The sequence below is a fragment of the Leptidea sinapis genome, chromosome Z (assembly GCF_905404315.1).
Source record: "Leptidea sinapis chromosome Z, ilLepSina1.1, whole genome shotgun sequence".
Classification (NCBI taxonomy): Eukaryota; Metazoa; Arthropoda; class Insecta; order Lepidoptera; family Pieridae; genus Leptidea; species Leptidea sinapis.
In genome coordinates this window covers 18574792-18599053 of record NC_066312.1, presented here as the reverse complement: position 1 = coordinate 18599053, position 24262 = coordinate 18574792, and the positions used below count along the sequence as shown (strand labels likewise).

The 24262-nt window shown below is 33.2% G+C and overlaps 2 protein-coding genes across 13 annotated transcripts in view; one reads left to right on the top strand and one right to left on the bottom strand.

The window, feature by feature from the left end:
* The window catches only part of LOC126978425 (protein phosphatase 1 regulatory subunit 12A), a 52999-nt gene extending 40681 nt beyond the window's left edge, over positions 1-12318 (bottom strand). For all 9 annotated transcript variants that reach the window (XM_050827199.1, XM_050827201.1, XM_050827200.1 and 6 more), the window contains exon 1: positions 11973-12318. In XM_050827199.1, coding sequence (XP_050683156.1) covers positions 11973-12212 — 240 coding nt within the window. In that variant the 5' untranslated portion in view covers positions 12213-12318. The remainder of the gene's footprint in view (positions 1-11972) is intronic.
* Positions 12319-14959: 2641 nt separating this feature from the next.
* LOC126978420 (disco-interacting protein 2) overlaps positions 14960-24262 on the top strand; it is a 73597-nt gene continuing 64294 nt past the window's right edge. For all 4 annotated transcript variants that reach the window (XM_050827193.1, XM_050827192.1, XM_050827191.1 and 1 more), the window contains exon 1: positions 14960-15329. In XM_050827193.1, coding sequence (XP_050683150.1) covers positions 15236-15329 — 94 coding nt within the window. In that variant the 5' untranslated portion in view covers positions 14960-15235. The remainder of the gene's footprint in view (positions 15330-24262) is intronic.

Sequence of the window (24262 nt, the reverse complement as noted above, 5' to 3'; positions counted from 1 at the left end):
CATACGCGACAATAATTTGCAATGGTGGCTCACGCATTATATTGTATACAATAGGCAAAGCAATATTGCGTAATAAGTATCGATATAGATTAGAGAACGTATCCCTTGGCAACAAACAGCCGGAACAGTTGTCAGTCAGCTCCGTGCCTACGTCTACAATTAACACTAAAATAAAACATTCATGGCGCGTGTGCAGCCTATTACGTAACTAATATCAACGGATCTTTCTCTCTCCGCTGTCTCAAGCGTGACCTCGAAAATCTCCTTCGAATATGAATTTATGTGGGGAAAAATTCGGCGATACATCATTTTATCGCAAATATTTAGGTCGGTCAATGACATTGTACAATGTTTTAGGTAAATGAGCTTTACTTGACGTGCCATCATTTTAATAAAAATGGGAACAAATATATTTTCTGGTAAACGCCAACTATAAATATCAAATAACTAAATTTTGGAAGTTTAATTAAAAAACTACTAAAAAGTTTAAGGGTATTAAATCGCATTGTCAAGAAAAACCTAAAATTTAACCAATAGGTTAGCATGACAAATGTTCAACAAGTCATCGACCTAAAACCCTACTCGTATCTAAGATGAGTATCATGCACTATAAATACTCATATAAAATAATGCACACGGTCCGAAACAAAAAGGATCCGTGATTAAGCTCTGCCAAAACAATCACTCCGATTGTTCTAGATCAAGAAATTCAATACCATTTTTAAAATTAACAGCACTGTAGAAATAGTCAACGATTCATCTAGTATATTTCGTTATGGTTTGTTGTTTGGTACTTCAAACGAAACACACTTATTTGTGTTTTTGATAATAAGGAACGAGACGAGCAGGATATTCAACTGATGGTAATTGATACACCCTGCCCATTTCAATGCATAGCCGCTCAGGAATCATGAAAATCCTAAAACTCTGAGCGGCACTACAATTGCGCTTGTCACCTTGAAACATAAGATGTTCAGTCTCATTTGCCCAGTAATTTCATTAGTTACGGCGCCCTTCAGACCGGAACACAATAATGCTAACATATTACTGCTTCACGGCAGAGATAGGTTCAGTTGTGGTATCCATAATCCAGCCGGCATCCTGTGCAAAGGAGCCTCCCACCACACTCTAAAGGGCCGGCAATGCCTCTCAAAAAGCTGTTTGTCCCAGTCAATTCATTTCATCAACGAAACACCATAACCTCACCTCACAGTCAATCAGACGTGGAGTTCAAATATTATGGCGAGACTCTGTCATATTTATCCGTCATCTCTACCTATCGCTATAGATGGCAGAATTTATCTATCCTACACGATATAGGATATCATGCATTATAAAATAAAATTGAGTTATAATTTTGTATTAATTTCTGATTAGGTGAAAGTTATTAATAAAATGATTCAAGTTCGGGTGAATTAATGAACTTTTTTAATAATCGGCATCATGTTCTTGCAACAGTCTAGGTTTATTAAAATGTAACACTTCTATATTACAATAACAATAAATTTCGACTTTATGAAGACTGGTACAATTATGAGCACTATAAGAAAATGCTTCTTCTCATTCCATTAAACTGAAAGAACAGAAACACACTGTATAAGACTATAAGCATCCAAGAAAATAGGTCAATCTTTAATTTTAAAGCTTATATAATGACTGCTGATTTAACTTAATTATTTTCTTCTATTCACTACGGGACCTTGATCAAGCTGAATATTTTAATCCGGTTTCATAATGCGGAGTGGGAAGGTAGCTTGCAGCACTTCATAGATTCGCAGACGTTACCCATTTGGCTATGCCGTTTTTGAACATATGTAACTATTTTATAATATTACATGACGGCTCCTCTTTATAATATATTTCTTGCTTCACAGAAGTTTCTCTATTTAAAAGAGATCATTAATGAATACTATCTTATTATAAAAAATATTAAGAAAACTGACAGCTATTATCATCCACATTTTCTACAAAAAGCCATTCCACCACTTCTCGACAGAAGAAGGCACCAACCGAGCCGCCACCCTGTTCAAGGAAGCCTCCTGGTAATGTTCTATGTGCTCTTTATTCATAATGTACTAACATTTACAATTATCATCACCATATCAGCCGGAAGATTTACACTGTCGGACAAAGGCCTCCCCCAAAGATCTCCACGATGCGAGGATCGGTCCATCGCTACTCTCTTTCAACGTAGAACATCAATTAAGATAACGGCGACCTTGACCAGATCAACGGTCCATCTTGTGGGGCCTACCAACACTGCGTGTTCCGGTACGTGCAGTTCAGTTTTGCAATCATTTGGGCTATGTCAGTGACTTTCGTAATCTTAATGATGAACCTGCAATTTGGATTTTTGTTTTTCTTATTGGAAATACATACCTATTTGTAATCTAGTTTTGCCAAATTTTGAAGACAAAATGTTTTATTTGTATAAGTAAATTTAAATTAATTTTTAGATCAATTTAAGATAAAAATAAGATATTTTTATTGAACATGATAATTATAAACATTAGTAGACACAATAATTATTCGAAAGATTCTTGTATAACTAATAGATTAAAAAATAATTTCAATATCGTTGCTCAGGCGTTTGGTTGCTACAAAATAATTCAGTGTGCAATGTGGATAAAATTTATATTTAGGGCAGATACAATGTTCCAGATTCGTTACACATATACAACAAGCCTAACCGTGGGCACATAAAATATATTTTGGAATCAATAAAACTCTACCGTAGTTATGGAAGGAATTTATATGAATAAATTGTGTATAGTGTAAAAAGACGATTGTGTATTGTTTACGAGGTATTTAGATTTAAATGATGCGTATTAGACAAAAGGAACTTTGACCCTTTAAAATTCATTCAATTGTAGCAGTTTTACTTGAAGTTCTTATCAGTTAATCAATCAATTAATATAGCTTGAGATGCTTGAATCTTACGTACAAGCTTGTACAAGAAAACTACTTCAAGATACGTGCATCTGTTTCTTACTGCCAATGTCTTAGGATGTGTATTATAGACTATTTTTAGTGGTAAATTAATATAAGGGAAACCGTTTTATAAACACGTTATATAGTTGTAAGTGAATGAAGCGAGGAAGATGCGTTATTGAAAAATAAATATTGGTATGTTGTATACAAGTTGATTAAAACTCGTAACCTCTTGTATTCTATTTTCCAAAAAATAAAACTCTAACAACATTATAACTTTTCTTCTAAATTTTTATTATTAGAAGAAGCTGCATTAAAAATTGTTCCCATTAAATTACCAGAATGATATACGATTTGGTGATGTGATGTTTTAGCGTCAGGGCGTCACCATTTGAATCGAGGTGAAATGTTTCGAACACTTGTTCTACGAGGAAATTATGCTTTTTAACGCGTCAATGGCAGGGACCTGCATATAATACATACATAAATATCCAGCTTGAAATCACGTTATCGCACTACTGGGGGTGTGGGTAGCATGCGGGTAGTTATCAAGTTGCCACTCGATGATAGAACCGCTTTCTACAAATGTGGACAGAAGAAAATACACAGCGAAGAATCCCTCGCAAGAAGGCACATTGAGCAGTTGCAGAATATTAATTATAGTTTTTTGTAGAAATAATCGATAAGTTTATTTAAAATATTGTATACGTTTTTAGTACATATTCAATATAGAGTACTACTACTACGGATCATATTATATTATTATATCTTTTTGCAATTTCAAGTATATGATGGTTCGAAAATTAAAACATTCAATCATTATTTTCGAGGTTTATCCACCGTGTTTAGAAGTCCTTGAAATCTTTAAAAAAGTGTTTAATTTTCGGTTTTCTCAAGTGTTTCAGAGAGCATGATGAGCTATCAGGTTCCATTAAGTAATCTGTAATTCTTTTGTAGTCCTAAATAATATAATTATTATGTATATGAATTTATATAAAATGAGATTCGATTCTCGAAGAAGTGATGCGGAACATAAGTTAAATTAATATTAAAATGCTATTACATTTTTCTTGATACAGTAAACCAATCTTGAACTAACACAATACAAATAATTCAAACAGTGTTTGGTGGGAAATATTTGTATGTTTCGGAACAGTTATTCATGTGTCATTATGCAACACAGCTCCTCAAAATATCGTATGTGGTAGTGCGTCATACAAACTGAAATCAATGTATGTGATATAGCGAAGTGTTATTGTTTAAAAATAAAGCCTTTTCGTTAAACTATTTTGTATTCGATGTGATGGCGTAAACATATTACATACTAGCCGACCCGACAGACGTTGTTCAAACTTCAAACCGTAATTAAAATAAATGAGATGTTTTTATAAATTTGTCGATCGCAATAACTAAGGTGTCACACGGCACAGTAGTAAGAAATAAACCAATAACCCATATTTTATGGAGAGTCCTTGTACTAGGACATAATTAATATCATTATTGTTCAACCAATTAAATACATGTCTACCAAACATAAAAATATACTATGCCCACAGATTAACAAAATATACTACTGTACCGAACGGTTCGAATTTATCGAATACTAAATGCATCATAACATATAATGTCCAAAAATTTCTCGATTGTCATGAATTATTCTTATCGTGTCAGTGCGACCATTCATTTCATTTTTTGGATAGAACTTTATTTTGATAGATCTACAATCACTGGATGCATTCATTGCAATATTTCAGATGTTTTGTATAAGATAAACAATAAAAGTGATACTAATTATTTTATCCTACGTATCAAATAGGCCTAAAATAATGCAGTTAAACTAAAATTGGATAACTACGGCGGATTATTCAATCAAAATTGTCATTTTATTGTTAACTAATACTTTTGGTATGTTGACTGTGGCATATTCAACAATTTAGTTACACTTTCTGTACATTTATAATTTATACGTCTAGATAGTCTCTTGCTGTTAGACAACCGTTAAACACCAACCGATAGTGACCAACTATGTCTTACACTCGCGATTAGTATGACACTTTTTGTTAGTGTGCGTGAATTGCTCAAAATAGAGCTCTTAAGCTGTCCGATTGTATAATTATTAATTCGTTTATAACTTTCACGCAATTTCAGATATTTGTTTACAATTTGAACAGTGATGTGATGTGCACGCAATAGCATCGATTCTATAGCTTGCTTTTTCCGATAGAAATAATAAATTATTCTAATCTACAACACGGATGGATGTATTAACTGTGGTAGAACTTGTTAAAATATATTTAAGGAAACAACAACAGTCAAGTAATAATGGTACTTGTTTCGTTATAGAGAATTTTTTGATGTTATACTTCTTAAGGCGCGTTATGATTATTATAACATTATTATATTATATGATTATTATATTATTACGAATACAAAAGTAACAGGGTAAAGTCGGTTCCTAAAATTTTCTGACGTTTGCGACATTCGTTTTTTTTTGGTTTCTTCGTGCATTATCAGGACAGGCAAAGGGTTGAAGCCCATACAGCCGTATTCATTATTTATTAAAGAATTGTCAAAGCCATCTTTGCAAGATTTTAACAAAATTGTTCTTTCTAAAAACGTAGAATAACACGAGGAATAAATCATTTTAATAATTTTTGCTTCGATAGGCCAAAGAAGTTTTTTTTAAGTGAAGAGCGCCATAGGAGAAGTATGACAATCATTAAAAATGTACTCAATACGTTATAATTCCATTTAAAAATCAAAAGACTCAAATCGCATCACATGACAGAAACGCTATTTTGTCAAAGTAACTCGAACGGCAATAGTTGGCGTATCTTTCATTCCAACAAGTCCAAAAAAAATAGCAAATTTCGGTTCCTCGGTTACGCTCAAAAATAATATACAGACACAGTCCACTTTTGAAACGGCTTGTAATCGTCGTAGATGTGTTTTTAAGACTTGTCATGTAATTATAAGCCCTCCCTGTTCATTTCCCTACACCTGTTTCAATGTAGTGTAAAAGGTCAAAATAAACAATCGATAAGTCTTCTCAGTTCCAGGAACACGGTACACAAAATATGTTGTTAACGTTTGCTGGGGACAGCTAGTAATTTATAAATATAATTTTACCCACAACCACAGTCAGCCAACTCAGAATTGAGGTGAAATAGGGAATATGAATTTAAACTTATCAAGTACTAATACGAAGTGTATTACACAATCTACATTATTTTCATCATTATATTTCACCATTCCTATAATATCGTCAAAACTTTGTGCAGCCGAAGAAAACATCTCGTTCACAGTCTTCTTGTATATAATATATTTTTATTGTGTTCCACTCATTTTCTAATGTTTATTGCGTTAGAGTTGCATTTGCTTTTGCGTTGTTCTTTTGCATTGAGCTATCTTAGCTTTCTTTTTTTATATTAACTGGCTCCGTCGACTGATTGGCGACGATACGGCCAACGTACATATATAAAGAGCTGATTTAAAAGGAAATGATCGGTTGATATAGCTGTGTTTTTTTTGTGAACTGAAGAATAGGCAACAAGAGTTAGTACGGTTGGTAATAAACACCCATAATATTAACATAATCTCAGCATAATTAGCTGTCAAAAAGCGCGTTGTTTTTTGACGTGTGACGTGTATTGTGACATCTCGCTCCTGGAGATGTATAACGAATATAATAGTAATACAAAGCCCCCTACATTAAATAATTTATCAAAAATGTAATTATAACGGTTGTATATATGTCAACGAGACCAAAAAGTATTTTTGGTAGTTTTGTCTATTTGTGACCGCTAATTTCAGGAACGAACACAAACAAAAAAAAATACAGTAACTGAGACAAATTCGCGGACACCTACGAGTATTATTACTAAATCGACAATATATTTATTATGATATCATTATTATTATATTATATTACATTTTAATGTCTGTTACGAACAATAAGAGTTAATTCCAAAACACTACTTAGTTAAAAATTCATTGAACAAATAGTATGATTGAGAAATTGCAATTTTATTTTAATCAGATTTATTTAGATATAATGGATTACCTCTATTTATAATACGCTTTTCATCAAATCAAAGAACAGAGATGACCACATAAATTCTAATATGAAAATTTTAGCCAAAACATATGATTAAATTTTCTCAAACACACCCGGTAATTTTTTGAAGGAGACCGTGGTGCTTTTGAGCGACTCTTTTAGAGATTTGGTATAAGCAGCTTACTTCCTTTAATACAAACAAATATCTTATTGCATCACCCCGATCTTTTATGGTATTCGACACAGAAAATGTGTAGGAATATAAATGCTGGGTGTACGCAGTAAGACGAGACGTTACTTCACTACAAGCTACCGCCTGCAACTATAGAAGGGGCAAATTTGTTCTCACATGGAGTACTGTTCTCAAATCTAGGAGGATGCACCCCAATACCAGGTTCGTTCATTCGACCGTATACTACGATGGGCGGCCCGAATCATCGACAATCAAGTCCTCTCCGATCGGCTCGATTCTTTAGCGTTGCGCAAAAATATGTGCGTTCTCTCTCGATTTTCTACAGCATTTATCACGGCGTGTACTCAGAGGGTTGATAACAGCAGTCGTGTTCCACATTACGTTTAACGTCTGGAGATTACGACAAAATGCATCATGTTGACGTCTGGTATTCTACAACCGCCCGTTTTACGAGAAATGGCACAGCACTCGCACAGCCACTATGTGGAATCAATTACCGGCTGCAGAATTTCCGACATTAAAGTTTCGAGCATATTCCCAACTTAAAGGCCAGCCAAACATCTTGACTCCGCGTGTTGCGGGTATCAATAGGCAGTTGCCTTGCCACTTTCCATTACTTGAACCCATTGCCCGTTTGCCCCTCCTTATATAAAAAACATCTGTTGATATTTCGATAAGCATACATACGACTTATAACTAGCTTTTGAAGTATCTTGAAAATGACCAACGGCTCTATATCCACGTAGTGAAAGGCAAGCACTGCTATTACTGTCATTTAATATTTAAAAAAATTATATGTATTGATGGGAAAGTATGGGACGAAATATTATTACAGGTTAAATTGGACAAGGTGTTCCCTTTTAATAGCTTTATGCCACATGGCCGTGTAAAGCCACCTGCAGTACTGTCAGCAATATTGCAATTAACTCTGCAGGTGTCCAGCATATTACTGATATGCAGAAGAAACATGTAGGGTATAGCGCACAGCCTTAAGGAACTCTAGTGTTCACAGGCTTTGGGATGGAGTCAGTTAAGGATATTTATCCATTGACAATAAATTGTATGGTGCACCCAATTTGACAATATACTTAAATCTCTTTCATTGCAAACCAAAAGCACTTAGTAGAAAATAAAAGGGTAACTAAGAGCTCTTAGAGTAACTTTTACCAATTTGGTTACCAATTTTAGATTACAATTATGCTTGTATTGACCACTCTCTGTAATTTATAAACTTTAATATGTTTTTGTCTATTATTACCACTTTAATTACAATGTGAGATGGATTTGAAATGATAACAATCAAGCAATCAGCTGATACTTTATACACCATATGATGACAGATATAACATCTATCTCATCACCCTATTGTTTAGACAACAAAACTTTACCCAATCTTGGCGCCAATCATTACCTTAAACATGGGTAAATTCATTAACATAACATTTAATAGTACATACTTACTGTATTTGATCAGTAAGTTTGGTGATCTATTAAATGTGACATTGGCTGAATTGTGGTGTCCTTTCCACAAGAATAATAATAGTAGGAAGAGTAGAATAGCTTTTTTCTATATATATAGCCCACCGCCACAGCTACTGATGCTCATCACCCCAATGGAACCACACCTGACATTCACGAGACTATTACCTTATTTGTCTCACCAATTATCATTTGAGAAGATATAATTGTTTACATATTTACCTGGCTCCTAGACCAATACACATTCAATACTTTACAATTATGTTGATTTAATAATTTTCCAGTTCAGTTTAATTTTACTTTATTTGGGAATAGTATAATAGCCTTAATTACCTACTTATTGCATTTTACAAGAGCAGGTTTACAAATTCATGAATGAATGAGACAAACATCCTAGAATTGCATGGATTCACCGTGGTAATGAGCTATACAGATTAGTACCCAAGATATGTTATTGAGAGAGAGATTTGTTCTGATGATGTACAGATGCAATCACCTTCACTGTTTATGTTACTTAAACTTGGTATAAATGAGTTATTAGAGCTTCAGACAAACAAGAATGAATTTACTGCAGATCTTGACAGGCCAAGACATTTTGTAGGTTATAGAGAAATTTTGCTGGTATACTCATTACACATACTCTTGGACTCTATAGCCTATAAGGTTGCATGCCTACCCATGAATCAGGATCATGTATAACCTCTTGTTTGTATTTATTTCTTCTAGGAATGTATATAATTGCAAGTATTTAAGATGGTCCTGGTAAAATGGCCATTATCAAATTATTTTTGCTTGGCCCTTCTCTTTGTTCTGTTTTGACTTCTTGCTTAGAGTTGTCGACTGGTATACAATTGCTCCGGCTCCGATGTACAGCTGTGGTACAGGGTTTGATCGTTGAGATGAAATGAGAGAAAATAGATGGTGGTCTTTTTTGGTCCGTGTTAACTATTAAAATAAATTAATGACATATTTGAAGTAGGTATTTCAGATAAATTACCTTACTTTATATATTTGATTTTGTTGGAAAACATCCATTGTATAACAACAATTTATAAATCTTTAATATATATTAACCCACCAACAACATTATATTATTGTTCTGTGCAAAACATCTAGTGACCAACGGAATATTGACTTCAGTTTCATTAGAAAGCCCTGTTTTGGTCACACTAAATTATTCTTATTTGTTTTAATATGTAAGTGTATTGTAAAACATAGAAGTGGCAGGCAACAACTAATATGAAATTAACTACCCTAACACTTATAATCACATACACACCATCACTTTCAAGTATACCTGTGAAAGATCATGTGATCAATTAAATAATGGTCAGATGGTATGGTCCTGTGTGAAGCACTTCTGTTTTGGTAATTAAACTTCTTAATTGGGTCAATTTTCTGTGCAACATAGGCTTGGTACTCCATTACTATTCCAGCTCCTCAGAGAAAATCAGAACTTTCCTAGGATGTTCAGAGAATTCTAGGAGCTAACTCATATTTTAGAGGATTTTTGCAGACCACTCCTGTAAATTCTACAATAACATGATACAGTCGACTCTCGTTAATTCAAACCAAGAGATAATTTAAAGTTTTTCAGGAGTTCCATACAAAATCTCTTTATATTTCGATCTTAATCAAAACATTTTTATGCACTTGGTAATTCTAACAAAAAAAAGGTGGCTAATTAACAGAACAAGGCGTGACTTCTAACTCATCAGCTACAAACCATAAAAGTTACAGAAATAAAAAGATGGAAATTTTGTAAGTATATTTTGAGACAAGTTCAAATGTGTGTCATCATACAGGAGCCTTTGTTTTTGTGTGAATAGTTTGACAAAAACTACCACACGAAATTGGTTTGTTGTTTCTGCTACTATTACTCTTTCATTGGTCATATACAGATTAAATGTTTGTGTTAGTTACGAGTCCTAAAAAGTCTAAATGCTTGACAATTGCTGAAAAGAAGTACTTAATCAAAAATGTAGAAACAGGTGAGAAGAAGTGTTGTTGCAAAATAATTTAAGAATCCTCTGAATATTACATGTACATGAATGTGTACATGTACTTTTGTCATTGTTAAAGAATAGCAGTTAATAAATAATAATTGACCAACACTTAATAATTTGAAGTTTTATTTATTTTCTGTCAAAATTTTTGAACCATTTGATATTTCAAACACTCTACAATTTGTTATATTTTAATAGTTCCTCAAGTTTCGAATTAACAAGAGTTGGCTATATGTACATAACCTGTTGTCATTGACCAGACAGCCTCTGCATTTGGGCTAGATATCTTTCTATCGGAGTCAGTGCTTTTTCAGGCATTCCCAGAATACTATATATTATTGTTTAGTATTGTCGAGGATAAGCAAAGTTTAGATAAATAGGTGTATTTTAGTAACTAATGTTGAAGTTTATTCATATAATACCTTAATATATATAAATGAAATAAACATAAAATTTATTTTAAATTACATTGAAATTGTGCTGATTGAACAAATTAATACTAGGTTTTAATTTAGATGATACCTGCACATTATAACATTACATAACATATATAAAATGTCTGAGTGGTTTATTTTTATTTTTAAGTGGAATTCAACATATAAAAATTGTGTGAGTTTTTAATGTGATTTCACCTTTTCATGTGATTTCTGGTGGTGAAATTCCGCTTTGGGTATTAATTACCCTGAATAATTTCTCCCAACACTCTACTTGATATATATAAAAAAATCTCTATTACAAATTGCTTCCCAATAATTATTTAGAAAATTTGAAGTATAAAATATTGTCAAAAAATTTCCATTACAACTAGTGAGAAGAAATTGGAGGATAAATGATAGTAATTTTACTAATGCAGTTGTTATTACCTAAGGTTATAGATTTAATTTATTTAATTATAGATCTGGACTACCTTAAAAATAATGTCTCCATCAAGTTAATACTCTCATTTCTTAGCTAGCAAAGCAAGTCTACCTTGTGAGTGAGATGACATTACTCGATTTAATTTGAATATGATGTTTGTCTCTAGGTCTCTAGATCTCTCTATATAGGTGTTTGAAATAATTGACTATTGTATATGAGAATAGAAATAATATTTGATGAATGAAGAAGCCAGCAATCTCAGTTATTCAAAATGTTGTTTGTACAATATGACTATGTTAATCCTCATAATGCTCAAAAAAAAAATTAAGTATGTGCCCTCACTGTTGTCATGGGTGTGATGGTTAACCAACCTTAGTGTTAGCTTCATACTCACCAAATGCTTACAAATGAAGTTAAAAATTAACAGATTCAACAATTCTTTACTAACCTCATGGAGTGCTGTGATACCATCAATATTTGCTGTGTTTATGTCTGCACCCAACTTCAGTAAACGCTTCACTTCATCTTTGTCTCCAGAAGTACATGCTGCCAAGAAAATTATTCCAGGGGAAAATTGTATTCTCGACGCTCGCTTTGGAGTGGTTGATTGATTGTTGGTATCTGATGCTTCCCATCTCTTCAATTGCTCTGCTCTTTTGAACATGGCAGATGACGTCCTTTGATCCATTTTGTTAACAAGATACAACAATATGTTGCAAAAAGACACTATTTACTTAAAGTGTTTTATACTGTATAGTACACAAAATCACAGTCCATAACTTAATTTCCAAAAAAGGCAAGGCAAAGGCAACATGAAAGAAGAAACGTTGTTGGGAGTAGAGAATTTTGTTTCGCCTTCCGTACAATCACAGTCTCACCATCTTAAAACACTTGTTGAATCACCTCTTTCAAGTCTCGTACGTACGATATGTCATGACAGAACAAGTTGTCTATATAATAAGCGTGGCAGCCATTAAGATTATAAATATGACAATCTTTTTACACAGTTCACTATACGTAAAAATAATAAAAATTATGCGTGCTGAGATTGAGAGTGACCGATGATAGTGACTAACTGACTAGCGAGGGATTATGAATGCACTGATTACCAAAGCGTCACCTAGTGGACGAAGACTACATGCCAATTTTGTAGAATGTTGTCAACAAGAAATAATTAAAGAAGAGAAAAAATTTATTGAACTTCTTTACTGAAGATAAAACAAATATGAAGATGACGGGAAAAAGCAGAGAAAAAATTAACAAACAACGGAGGATGGGCAGCAGTATCTTTAGCACACCATGTAATTGCCAACCTGCCTGCCAAGCGTGACGATTATGGCAAAAACCCTGCAAAGAGGACAGACATAAGGCCCCAGCCTCCAGTCCCCGACGGCCCCGCTCGTGGTGGCCACGGTAACAGCCACATAAGCGACGGGTCAGGGGGTGCTAAGAATCCCCGGGTGCGGCAATACTATCACAAACGGAGACCATTATTTGGCCCTGGCAACATACAATGTCAAGACACTGCGGACCGACGAGAAGTTGGAGGAACTGGAGAAAGCTTTGAGCAAATTACGATCGGATGTCGTGAGGTTATTTGAGGTCCGATAACAGGGTCAGGACTCGATAATTCTAAATTCCGGACACATGGTCTACTTCTGGGAGGGCGACCAACTGTCCCAGCGTTGTGTCGGGTTCCTCGAACACAAGTCTCTCGTCAACAATGTAGCTGAGGGTGGTGAGGTGTGGTCGACTAGGGTAGTGTGACCAATAGTCATAATTCAATATGATTCGGAGGGTCCGAAGCTACTACGTAAGCCGGTACTGGCTAGGAGCCGATCTAATTCCTAGCCAACAGATATGTTTGAAGCGTTTCAGCAAAAAGCATATAGTTATCGTGAACTTATAATGTCAAAAAATGTCTCTGTGATCAGTAAAAAGTGGAAGTGATCACCGCATAGTAAGAGGCACATGGTATATCAATCCAAAACTGAAGTGGTCTCGGCTGATGAAGTCTAGGCTCCATCCCACACCCATCCAGATCAAAAACACGAAAACTTTCAACTCGAATTGCAAAACTGCTTCGAATGCCTCGGTGACCGCGTAGACGAGGACGAGTATAATAACAGGTTCAAAAAGAACCGGAATAATCTCCGACTATACCCTCAAATTGATGGATATAAGACGCCAAATGACCCTCCAGTCCCCGGAGGATGCTTCCCAGTATGGGCAGCTAACTAGACAGTTAAACAGATCTCCAAGTGATTGACTCGCGATATACGCTCCCACAATACAAATTGTGTCAAGGCAGCCATAGAGCGTGAAAAAGGCTCCAAAGTGTTTGCACGAGATTTGTTTATTAGGCAGAGCAAACTGACGAAGCTGACCGGTGACGGCAGGGTCGTTTCGTCTTAACCCGAACTTTTGAGGGAAGCCGGGAACTTCTACGGACAGAGATACACGACCGCACGGGCACCTGCTACCAACAAGGCTGAAGTAGCAATAGCCAAATTATCCCGATACTGTACCGAAGTTATCCCAGACGTCAGTCTGAGTGTGGCCCTTACACAGCTTAAACACAAGAAAGTGCCGGGTGATGGTGGAATTACAGCTGAGCTTTTGGGAGCTGGTGGTACCCCTGCATTTAAGAACCTCCAGAAACTATGCAATTCCTATGTCATTCTCAAGTTCAAAGCGCCGCAAGCATGGCACAGAAGTATAGTGGTGCTGTTATCTATAGGTCTATATCACTTCTGAGCCATGTACATAAGCTGTTTTCTAGGGTTATCATGAATCGTCCCTCTTGGCGACTTCCAGCCTCTCCATCAAGCCAGATTCCGAAAAGGCTTTAGCACCATAGACCGCATACGTCATACGCTGTGGCAGGTTATACAGAAGACAGAGAAGTATAACCAGCCACTAAACTAGGCGTTCGTGGACTATGAGAAAGCCTTTGATTCGAACGTGACCCGGGCAGTGCTTCAGTCTCTCCAGAGGTGCTACATCATTACTGATATATCGAAGCGTTGAAGTGTCTGTATGGAAACGCCATCATGTCAATCCATTTCCAGGACCAGAACTTGAAGACTATCCAACTGAAAGTGAAGTGGCAGTGGGCAGGGCATATAGTTCAATGGATAGATGACCGTTGGGACAGTAAAGTCCTCGAATGGCGACCACGTACCGGAAGACGCAGTGTTGGTAGTCAAGATCCCTGGAATACGTTGAATGAGGGCAGCGCAGGACTGATCGTCGTGGAAATTTTTGTGGGAGTCCTTTGTCCAGCGGTGAACGTCTTCCGGTTGATGATGGCATAAAACGTATATGGCAACAGTGTTTTGTATTGAACTAAGCTACCTACTCTGTGGTCACTTTTACTCTAGTAGATTCGAACAAAGAGAATAAACATTCGTGGTAATTTGAGTCACTGTAGAGAGTACTGACGACCGAGTTGACTGTCGACTCGTCGAAGTATACTCAACTACTCAGTACTGTTTTCAGACACCGACTTGAACTATATTTTCATATAACAGAATACGACGGGACGGCAGAGTTCTTGTTGGTCGGTCAACACATACGAATATAGCTAAATAATTTTTGTCTGAGACTAATGTTAATACTAAATTAAAAATGGCATGGTGTATTGATGCTTTTCTTAAGTGTTATCGTTAAACTCTTTAATTTTGTGTGATTATTTAATTGTGTATCACAATGGCTGACATGTTATACCAGAGCTTCGACGTATCGACCCTTCCCGATGATATTAGGGACAAATTGGCAGAGTTGGACTTGGAGTTATCAGAAGGTAAGAACTGAATAAAATAGAACACAATTTTATGAAGTTTAATCCATTTTTGTAGTCAATATTCCGATACTTCAATTTACTCGTCGTTTTGTTTTGAATTAAGTATTGGTTGATAATGTTGATGACTAAAGACAGCTGATCTCATTTTATTTTGCAAAATATTTAACATATTTAATTTCTATGACAATAATTTATTATATTGTACGACTGTTCACAGCATTTCAATGTAAAGAGTTTGTTTTTCAATTTACCTAATTTCTTTAAAGTTTCCAAAAGTTACACATAAAAATTGAAGAAATTACAAAAAGAATTGATCAGATCCTGCAGACTAACAAGTTTCAATAGAGAAATAAATTAATTTAACATTAATTCTTAATTTAATTGCAAGAATTATAAGCATCGGTTGAATGAGTCATATGACTCATTCAACTGCAGAAGAAGACACTCTATAATGAATATTCATTGTAGAGTGTCTTAGATATAGTCAAACTACAACACTTCTTGGAATAGTTAAATCCTTTGGGGCCTAATCACAATTTTATGAATTAGAATATTTATTTATTTAAGACACATGAATAAAACATATATTGTTATAACTTACTCTTAACATCATTTAGTCATAAAACTCCCATTTTTTTATGGAGACATGTCATTGATTTTCTTTATCTAGAAGGAATATCTATACTAATAAATGGAAACCCGGTTTTTTCGTTATTGTTATACTGCAAAAAACTACTGAAAGGATTGGAATAACTCTTATAACATAAGATGCAGCATGTTTTGGAGAATGTTTAGTATATGATATGTCGGTTATCTTATCTTCAACTTACCCGGACCCTATATTTTTTTACTTAGAAATACCTATATGGTGGTGAAATTGACTGAATTATTAATATTTGCAATATAAATAGTTCAGTCAATGAAATTTTATTACATATGACAATTCATACAATGAGCGGTTGACCCACACTTAATCTATATAGCAAAATAATTTTTGCTGGGTTAACACTTGTAGTATATTAAAAGGTATATAATTATATACAGAATATGTATCACAGAAATTGTCTGTGAAGATATTGATGTTTAACTAATGAAATTCTTTTGTTAATATTTTTGGTTTATATACAGTATATATTATTACTTATGATGTGACAATTGGAGCGATAACTTATTTTAGCTATAAAAAATATTCATAAATTGGTAATGCCAATTAATTTAGCAAATGGTTGTAGGCTATTATATATAGCTCTGGGGCAGTCTTCTTGCATATAAATGAAATCACCTCTATTGGGGTGTATGGGCACACAATAATTTGTTTGATGTGTAACATAAAGTTAGTTCAAACACACTTTTTGATATGGAGTGGCCCAACAGAAAAGTTCTAGACTTCCTCAAAATTTTCCTACCTGAACCATGTTTTCGTTATTTGATTTTCTTTGTGTTTGTATAATCCTCCTCTAATATATTAATGTGTTTGCAATAATTCATACCCATAATATAGAACAATACTTCAGCTTCAATCTTCATTTAATAAAAATCTATATTCTTTAAACCTATTTCATTGCTATATATAGGTCAACACTAACATTATTTCTATATATATAATCATAATAAATATAAGTAGAGAGTGAAATCCAGAAAGTATACATTGTATTTTATAATGTGGGATTGTAAAATTGTACTGGAAGAAAGAACATAATCATATGTATTAATTGTTATACATTGTACAATAATTAGATTTATTTTTGCACTGCAAATGTAAGCAACTTGATTGGTATTATGCTTTGCGAAATATTGGTATTGGTAATATTATATTTTTATTAGGTTTTAATAAAAAATACAATCAAAGAGTAGAAGTTGCCCCAAAACACCACACTTAGATATTTCTGTATTCTATATTTCTCTATATTTGACGAGATGCATGGGTCAAGTTATGCCAACTTGGCAATGGCAAATTCACAATGTAGCCTCAATGTTTTTTATCTTTGGAATAAACATTCCTATCTGTTATAATTGTAAAGATAGTCATGGGGTACCAGAGAAAACAATCGGGCATTACTCTGGAGTTGCTGAAGAGTATTAGTGGCAATGATAACATATGGGTGCTTATCGTCTTCCTATTATCATTCTATAAAATCTATATTTGTGTATCTCAGAATCAGCTGTAATGATTTTAATGAAATTTATTAAATTTTTGCGGAAATAAGAATGGATCTAAACAAAGCCTACCTATTTGGCCTCTGCAAAATATGTATTTCTGATGTTCCAAAATGAAGAAGAAGTAAATGAACAAAGCTTATTTTCCCAACTCAGTATCATATAGGCCTTTTTTTTAATGCCCAATATGTTATCGTAAGTATTGGCATTGTTGATCGCTTACCATCAGGTTACCCGATGGTACTCAAATACTTTTCAATCTCACATTAGATTCAATATCCCAGTAGGCCTAAAGGTTCTTTCTCAACCAGGCCATAGCCCAATGAACTGTATCACCTCAGTTTGTCTATTTATATTATACTTTGCATTTAATTTATACTTTGGATGTTAATTTTTATATGTACATATTTAGTGCATCGAGGCTCAAAGTCAATTTGTGCAGTTTCAAATTTTGAAAATCTATTAGTTACCCATATATCCCGTTTATATTATCTATAGAAAGAATAAATTAAATTTAAGAGTTGCATATAATATCCAAATACAGCTAATACTATGCATACCAGTTTATCTGTTACGGCTTGTCTTCAAAGCTGATAGATCAGTGTTGACGGTACTTTTACTCAGAACTTGCACTCCATAAAGTGAATAATCTTAATGAGTAATATTATTTTTTTAAATAAACATTAAATTGTACAAAACAAGCTGATTCGATAATTAGATTGCCATGTAGATAAGCATTCAGGGGCAAAATTCCGGGCCTAATAATGAATAGGATGGTATTTTGCTATATTCTACAAATTTAAAATCACTTACTGAGTGTCAAAATTTACCACTTATTCAAAAAACTATACTTCAACCTGAGGAGAAAGGGCGCAATAAATTCAGCTGTCTTTTTTTTTATAAAAATACTGTTACAATGTTATATCATAAAGTAAAATTTATTATTTATTAGCCTGAGGGTCGTCGCTCCATTCCTAATTTGTGGCATCATGGGTCATTTATGTTATAATAACCTTTACCATACAAACATTTTTTAGCAATTGTTCAGAATTTCGAATATACAAAACAAATGTTTCTTGGGTCTTGTTGTAGAAGTATATATTATACAATATACGCTAGAGTCTTCCACGGCCGTCTCGAGCCAAATTTGTCCCGTACGCTCGTTTGTCCTCCTATTCCATAAAAAAAAAATCTGAATGAGCATTACATAGCCGTGCGTGATGGTTCAATCTCTTTCACTTTTCAAAATAAAGTGCTCAGCGCGCCGCAAGTTTTCAAGCAATTTTCACATAAAAAAAAAAAAAACAAAATTGTAAAATTTCAACTAACAATTTTCAGATGTCAGTTTTTAAACAGTAATAAACAGTGATCTATAATCCTAATTGAAAGAACCCCAATAGGTTATTTTTGACTGCACCTCAATTCCAATTATATTAATAAGGTTATATTTATCACTAATAATGGTATAATCGTTAATTTATATAAATTTAGTTCTTGATAATAGACCTTAGCAATAAAAATTTAAAATACATTACCTTGTTGTAATTACTCAATTAACTTTTTCATATCAGCATAATAATATTTTCAATGCTAATGCGAATAATTAAAATAAACACAGTAGAGTATCATTTCACGACACATGTGAAGTCGCGACTCTATAGTCGTGGGACACTTGCACTACCACTTCCTATCAGCGCCATTACTTTTTTTTTTATCGTGTGAGTGACAGACCGCGAATTTGTTCGCGTTCATTACTTTTACTTGGCAATCACAATGATGAATCGGATTGTGTTTACAATATCTTAGGCTTAGATTAATGATTGGTCTCCGCTGCGCTCCAACTAGATACCACAGGCGTAGTCGCAAAGTGCGGCAACTAATTCTACACCCAAGTCCTCGAGCCAGCCTGTAACAATCTGTGCCGTTGATGTGCCACATATTCTGTAAAACTTTTCTCAAATATTCTGTGTCTCGTCTTTCTTTATTGTCCTGTTCCAGCTATCTCACAAATTTCGTCATCCTATCTTTTTGGTTGCCTCGGTGATATGTTTGGATCGTTTCAAAGTCAAATATATTATTAAAATATGACTTATAATAAGCGCTTTTGCATAGTCATTACAAATATTTAATTTAAATTACTGAATCTACCATACGTTTCGAAAACGTTAGAACTTGTGAGAAGAACATACGAGAAACTCAACTTTTACATCAATGAGTATTTTAAAATAGCTGCATCATGTTCATAATTAAAGAGCGTTTAATATAACAAATATTTCATAAAAATTTATTTAAAAAAAATAAACGTTATAAACATAAAATATCTTATATTTAATGCATCAAACATTAATAGAGCCTAAATTAATTGTTTGTGTAAAAATGCTTCATGAACATGGTGGTCATGATTATTACTGTTATAATTAGTAATCGCATCAAACAAATACAATGATTTATAAACTATAACAGGTCGACCTGACCACAAGCAACACTCTTTCACGAGTTGCCCCCTTATTCATAATGGTCCGCTAACTTTAAACAGCCGCTTAGGAGTGTTTTCTCTCATTCTGACTTAGGTCAATAGACGAAGACAGAGCGAGAATTAGCAATTCTTTAAGTTAGCAGACTATTATGAATAAGGGGGTTGAAGTTTAGCTTTCTTACTCCTGAGTGTTTGTTCCTAGTTTACATCCGTTTACGTTTCCACGCAATGCATGAAATGTCAGCAACATCTGTCCTTTCCATTAGCTGACCCGACAGACGTTGTTCTGTGCATAATAAAATGATACTATTTTTTATTTGTCAATAATATTTCATAACAGCAAGAATTATTTTGTAAAATATGCTCCCTGTCCGTTGACAGGGAGAACGTCATTACGTTCTATATAATGTATAGAACAACATTGCTCCCTGTTGTTAACTGTAATGAAATTGTTTCACAGCAGACCTGTCAAACCGTGCATCACTAAATTCTCACAAAGAAAATATGTCCATGCAAATCAAATATTGGAAATAAAAATAATTATGGGTCCCAAATCGAAATAAAAGATATCCTATCTCTCAAGTTGGACCTAACTGCACTCCATGAAGTAATCCCCATTTAAATCTGTTCATTAGTTTAGTCCATCGCGGACAAACAACGTGTCACGTAATTTATATATATTAAGATTATAATAGTTATATTTTGTCTTTTTTAATCTGATTCGTAACGTAATTCTAAGATGTGTCGCAGTCATAATTGCACCATTTAATTAATATTGTGTTGAATAAATAACTTTCTACTTTCATTGAAAAATGCAGGCTTTCAACACTTCTTTGACCTACGTGCAACACCCATAACTACATATTCTTTAAAGTTGTCAGCAACTCTGATTGGTTCTTGTAATCTATTGGTTATCAAATCGATTTTTTCTGTATTCAAGACGAGGTTTGACTATCTGGCGTTTCATTCTACAACTCTTAAATTCATTAAAATATTTGCAGTTTTCTCTTCCGTTAAAAAAATCATCCAAGTCAATTGATCTTCGGGATTGAGAACGAACAGATGATCATCTTATGTTGCATCATCTGTTCATGTGTGTCAGTATGATTTTGATCGCAAGACACATCAAAACAAATGCGCCCGTCACTCATACCATTAAAACATAACACTATTAGTGCAATGTTCTCACAACACCAGGTGGACAATCTGCCGTTGGTCACTGTAAAGTACATTTCAGATGTTTTCTTAATTGGTCATTAAGGTTTGGTCACACTTCTTCTTAAATATAAACTTGGTTAAAAGATACAAAATACACTTGACCATGATATGCGTATTGAGACACCTCAAATATGGACATAATATATCCCTATAATAAAAATATCATAGTAATTGTTTATTTACTATTATTGTATCATTAAAACCAGTCTTCATGCTGAACGAACGATGCGAACTAAACATATACGTATCTACATAAATACTGCGATGTAATGTGATATTATTATAGCTTTTATATATATATATATATACGATCAAGGTTATTTATTATAAAGAGGACGCACTTTATCGTCTGATTAAGTTATTATACTATTAATATGATTTCTTATTTTTTAGCTCCGTTTTTCTAACAGGAATATTATAGAATAATCCTAAGTATATTCTAGAATCAGAATTTGGTGAATATGGTATCGCTTAACCTTAAAACATAGATTCGTATAATCATTGGCGATCAAGAATTCGTCCAATAAAATGTTACAGTTATTTATGCAACTGTTGTGTAATAAGGGGTATTAAAACACGAATGTGGGTTTGTATTGTAGTGTTTTAATACCTAATTATCAACAGTTGCATATAAGATTTTATCTACACCCATAATATGAATCCTCTATAAAAGATTTTCAAACAGGTTAGCTTACTGCTAACATTAAAAAAGCCTGTCCTAGTAAAAATAATATCATCCAAAGGAGTGTTATTATAAAAACGGATGATATAATGTTGTACTGAATATCATTACAACAATCGTTTGGATGATGTAATGGTTATTAGGACATTGGGTGTTTTAATGTTGGCAATATGCTAACTGTTTTAATAGAGGATTTAAAGCATGGGTGTAGATAATAATATTTACAATAGTTGTAGTGTAAGTTGTGCTTTCATGTGAACAAATCGTCTATTTTAAAAAAAATGCTGTCGCGAAAAATTATTTCAGAATACAAGAAATGCAAATTATGATTTATTATTTCTATGCAAATTTTACTTATTGTTGCAATGCAGGGCTTCAAAACTCTTAATTTTAGCTAATACATATGTAGCCCATTACTAAAATAATATAGGTACTTGTATTCCGTAATTATTATATATATCTCAAAAAACTTTAAACTGATGTTGAAAGTACTTATTAATAATAATAATAAAATCTTATTAGTAAAATGTCATTAATTACTTTTTAAAATCAAATGAGAAGTATCCAATGTTATTTTTATTAAACACTATCCCTATATATTTACCCCCTTATTCATAATGGTCCGCTAACTTTAAACAGCCGCTAAGGAGTGTTTTTTCTCATTCTGACTTAGGTCAATAGAAGAAGGCAGAGTGGGAATTAGCAATGCTCTAAGTTAGCAGACATAAAGGGGGTTGGTATAAGATTCGTAGAAAGGTCATTGCATCGCTCAACAAGGATGTCACTTCAAACATCTGCTTTCAATACAAAATTTTGTACTTAGAAATAAATATTATTATAAAGATAGTTGTATTACTTCATAACCTTAATAACCTTTAAATTTTAATATCAGTAGTAAGCTAAAATAACCTTTTAAAATAAGTAAACTAATACTTTCTATTAATCTCATACTAAATGTATTGGAGTGTTTAATATATCAAAATTTTCGATACTTCTCGTTCGATCTTTAAACTTATTAATGTCATTTTTCTTAGTAGGTAACGTACTTTCGATATGAGTTTAAAGTTTTTTGATATTTCTAATAGTTACGGAATAATCGCCTGTTCTTAACGATTTTACACACTGTATGTCAATCATCATGACAATTCATTGAATATATTATTATAAAGCCTCTTAATATTTATTAATAACAATTTAATTTATCATTATTTATTGTATTATAAAGACGAGTATCACATGTTATAAATAAATACGTCTTGAAATGAAAACGCCTGTATTTATGTCGTCCGTTATTATTGAGTGTAATACTTTAATAACAAAAAAACAACCGACTTCAAAAACACTATACCAAAACAGTAGATATAATACGACTTATTATATGAAACTGAAAAAATAGAATTTGGAAAAAAAGAATTGAATGGCTCTAGGTACCCAGATAAACCCGTGAGGTTTTCGTGGTACTTATTTCATAAAAACATATGTATTTGTTCTGTATTGGCCAATAAAAAAAAATATATCTATTGTTTTGGAATAGTGTTTGGAATATAATATAATATAAATAATATAATATAAAATCTAATTCTAGTTACGATCATTGTAATATTTTGCATTGGGAGCACACGGGAAGCACCAGCTTTTAAATAAAAAAAAAATTTATCAAAATCAGTTCACCCAGTAGAAAGTCTTTCTTTTTTGAAGTCGGTTAAAAAGTAAAATATTTAAAAATATACATATTTATTCTCATTAAGTTTCAAAATAATAACACGAACAATCTCATTCGTGACTAATGCTTTTTATTCCATTTATAAATATTCAGTCTGCAGCCTTTTGTGTTGCCCTTTTTTGCTTACTAATACAAACTGGAATCACACGTGTGAATGTAACGAAGTCTTCATTTAGTATGTATCTATAGTTTAAACATTTCTAACTTGATGAATATTACATAACATAATATTATATACCCTTTTTCAATATTTTATTGTTCTATTCGAGGTTTATGAGATGTTATTTAATTTGTTTTCTCAATACATTTTTGATAATGTTCTTTATGTACAAGCACATTGAGGAATTTTCTAGAAACTGTGACATTCATAATGTTAGCACGAGGAACAAACATAAACTCGTTATGCCTACTACTCGGTTGGGTCTAGTTAGTAAGTCTTTTGTTGGGCGATGTATATGCTTTTACAATATGATCCCAGAAAATGTACAAAACAAATGTGTTACGAAATTTAAAAGAATTGTTAAAAAACGTTTGTGTGGGAAAGTTTACTATAGCATAAACGATTTTCTTAATGTCACCACGGACTGAGAATAAGCGAACACCCTAAGGCTCTTTGATTAAAAATGTTTATTGTACAATATCACATTTTAATCCATATTTTATATAAAAAAAGCCCG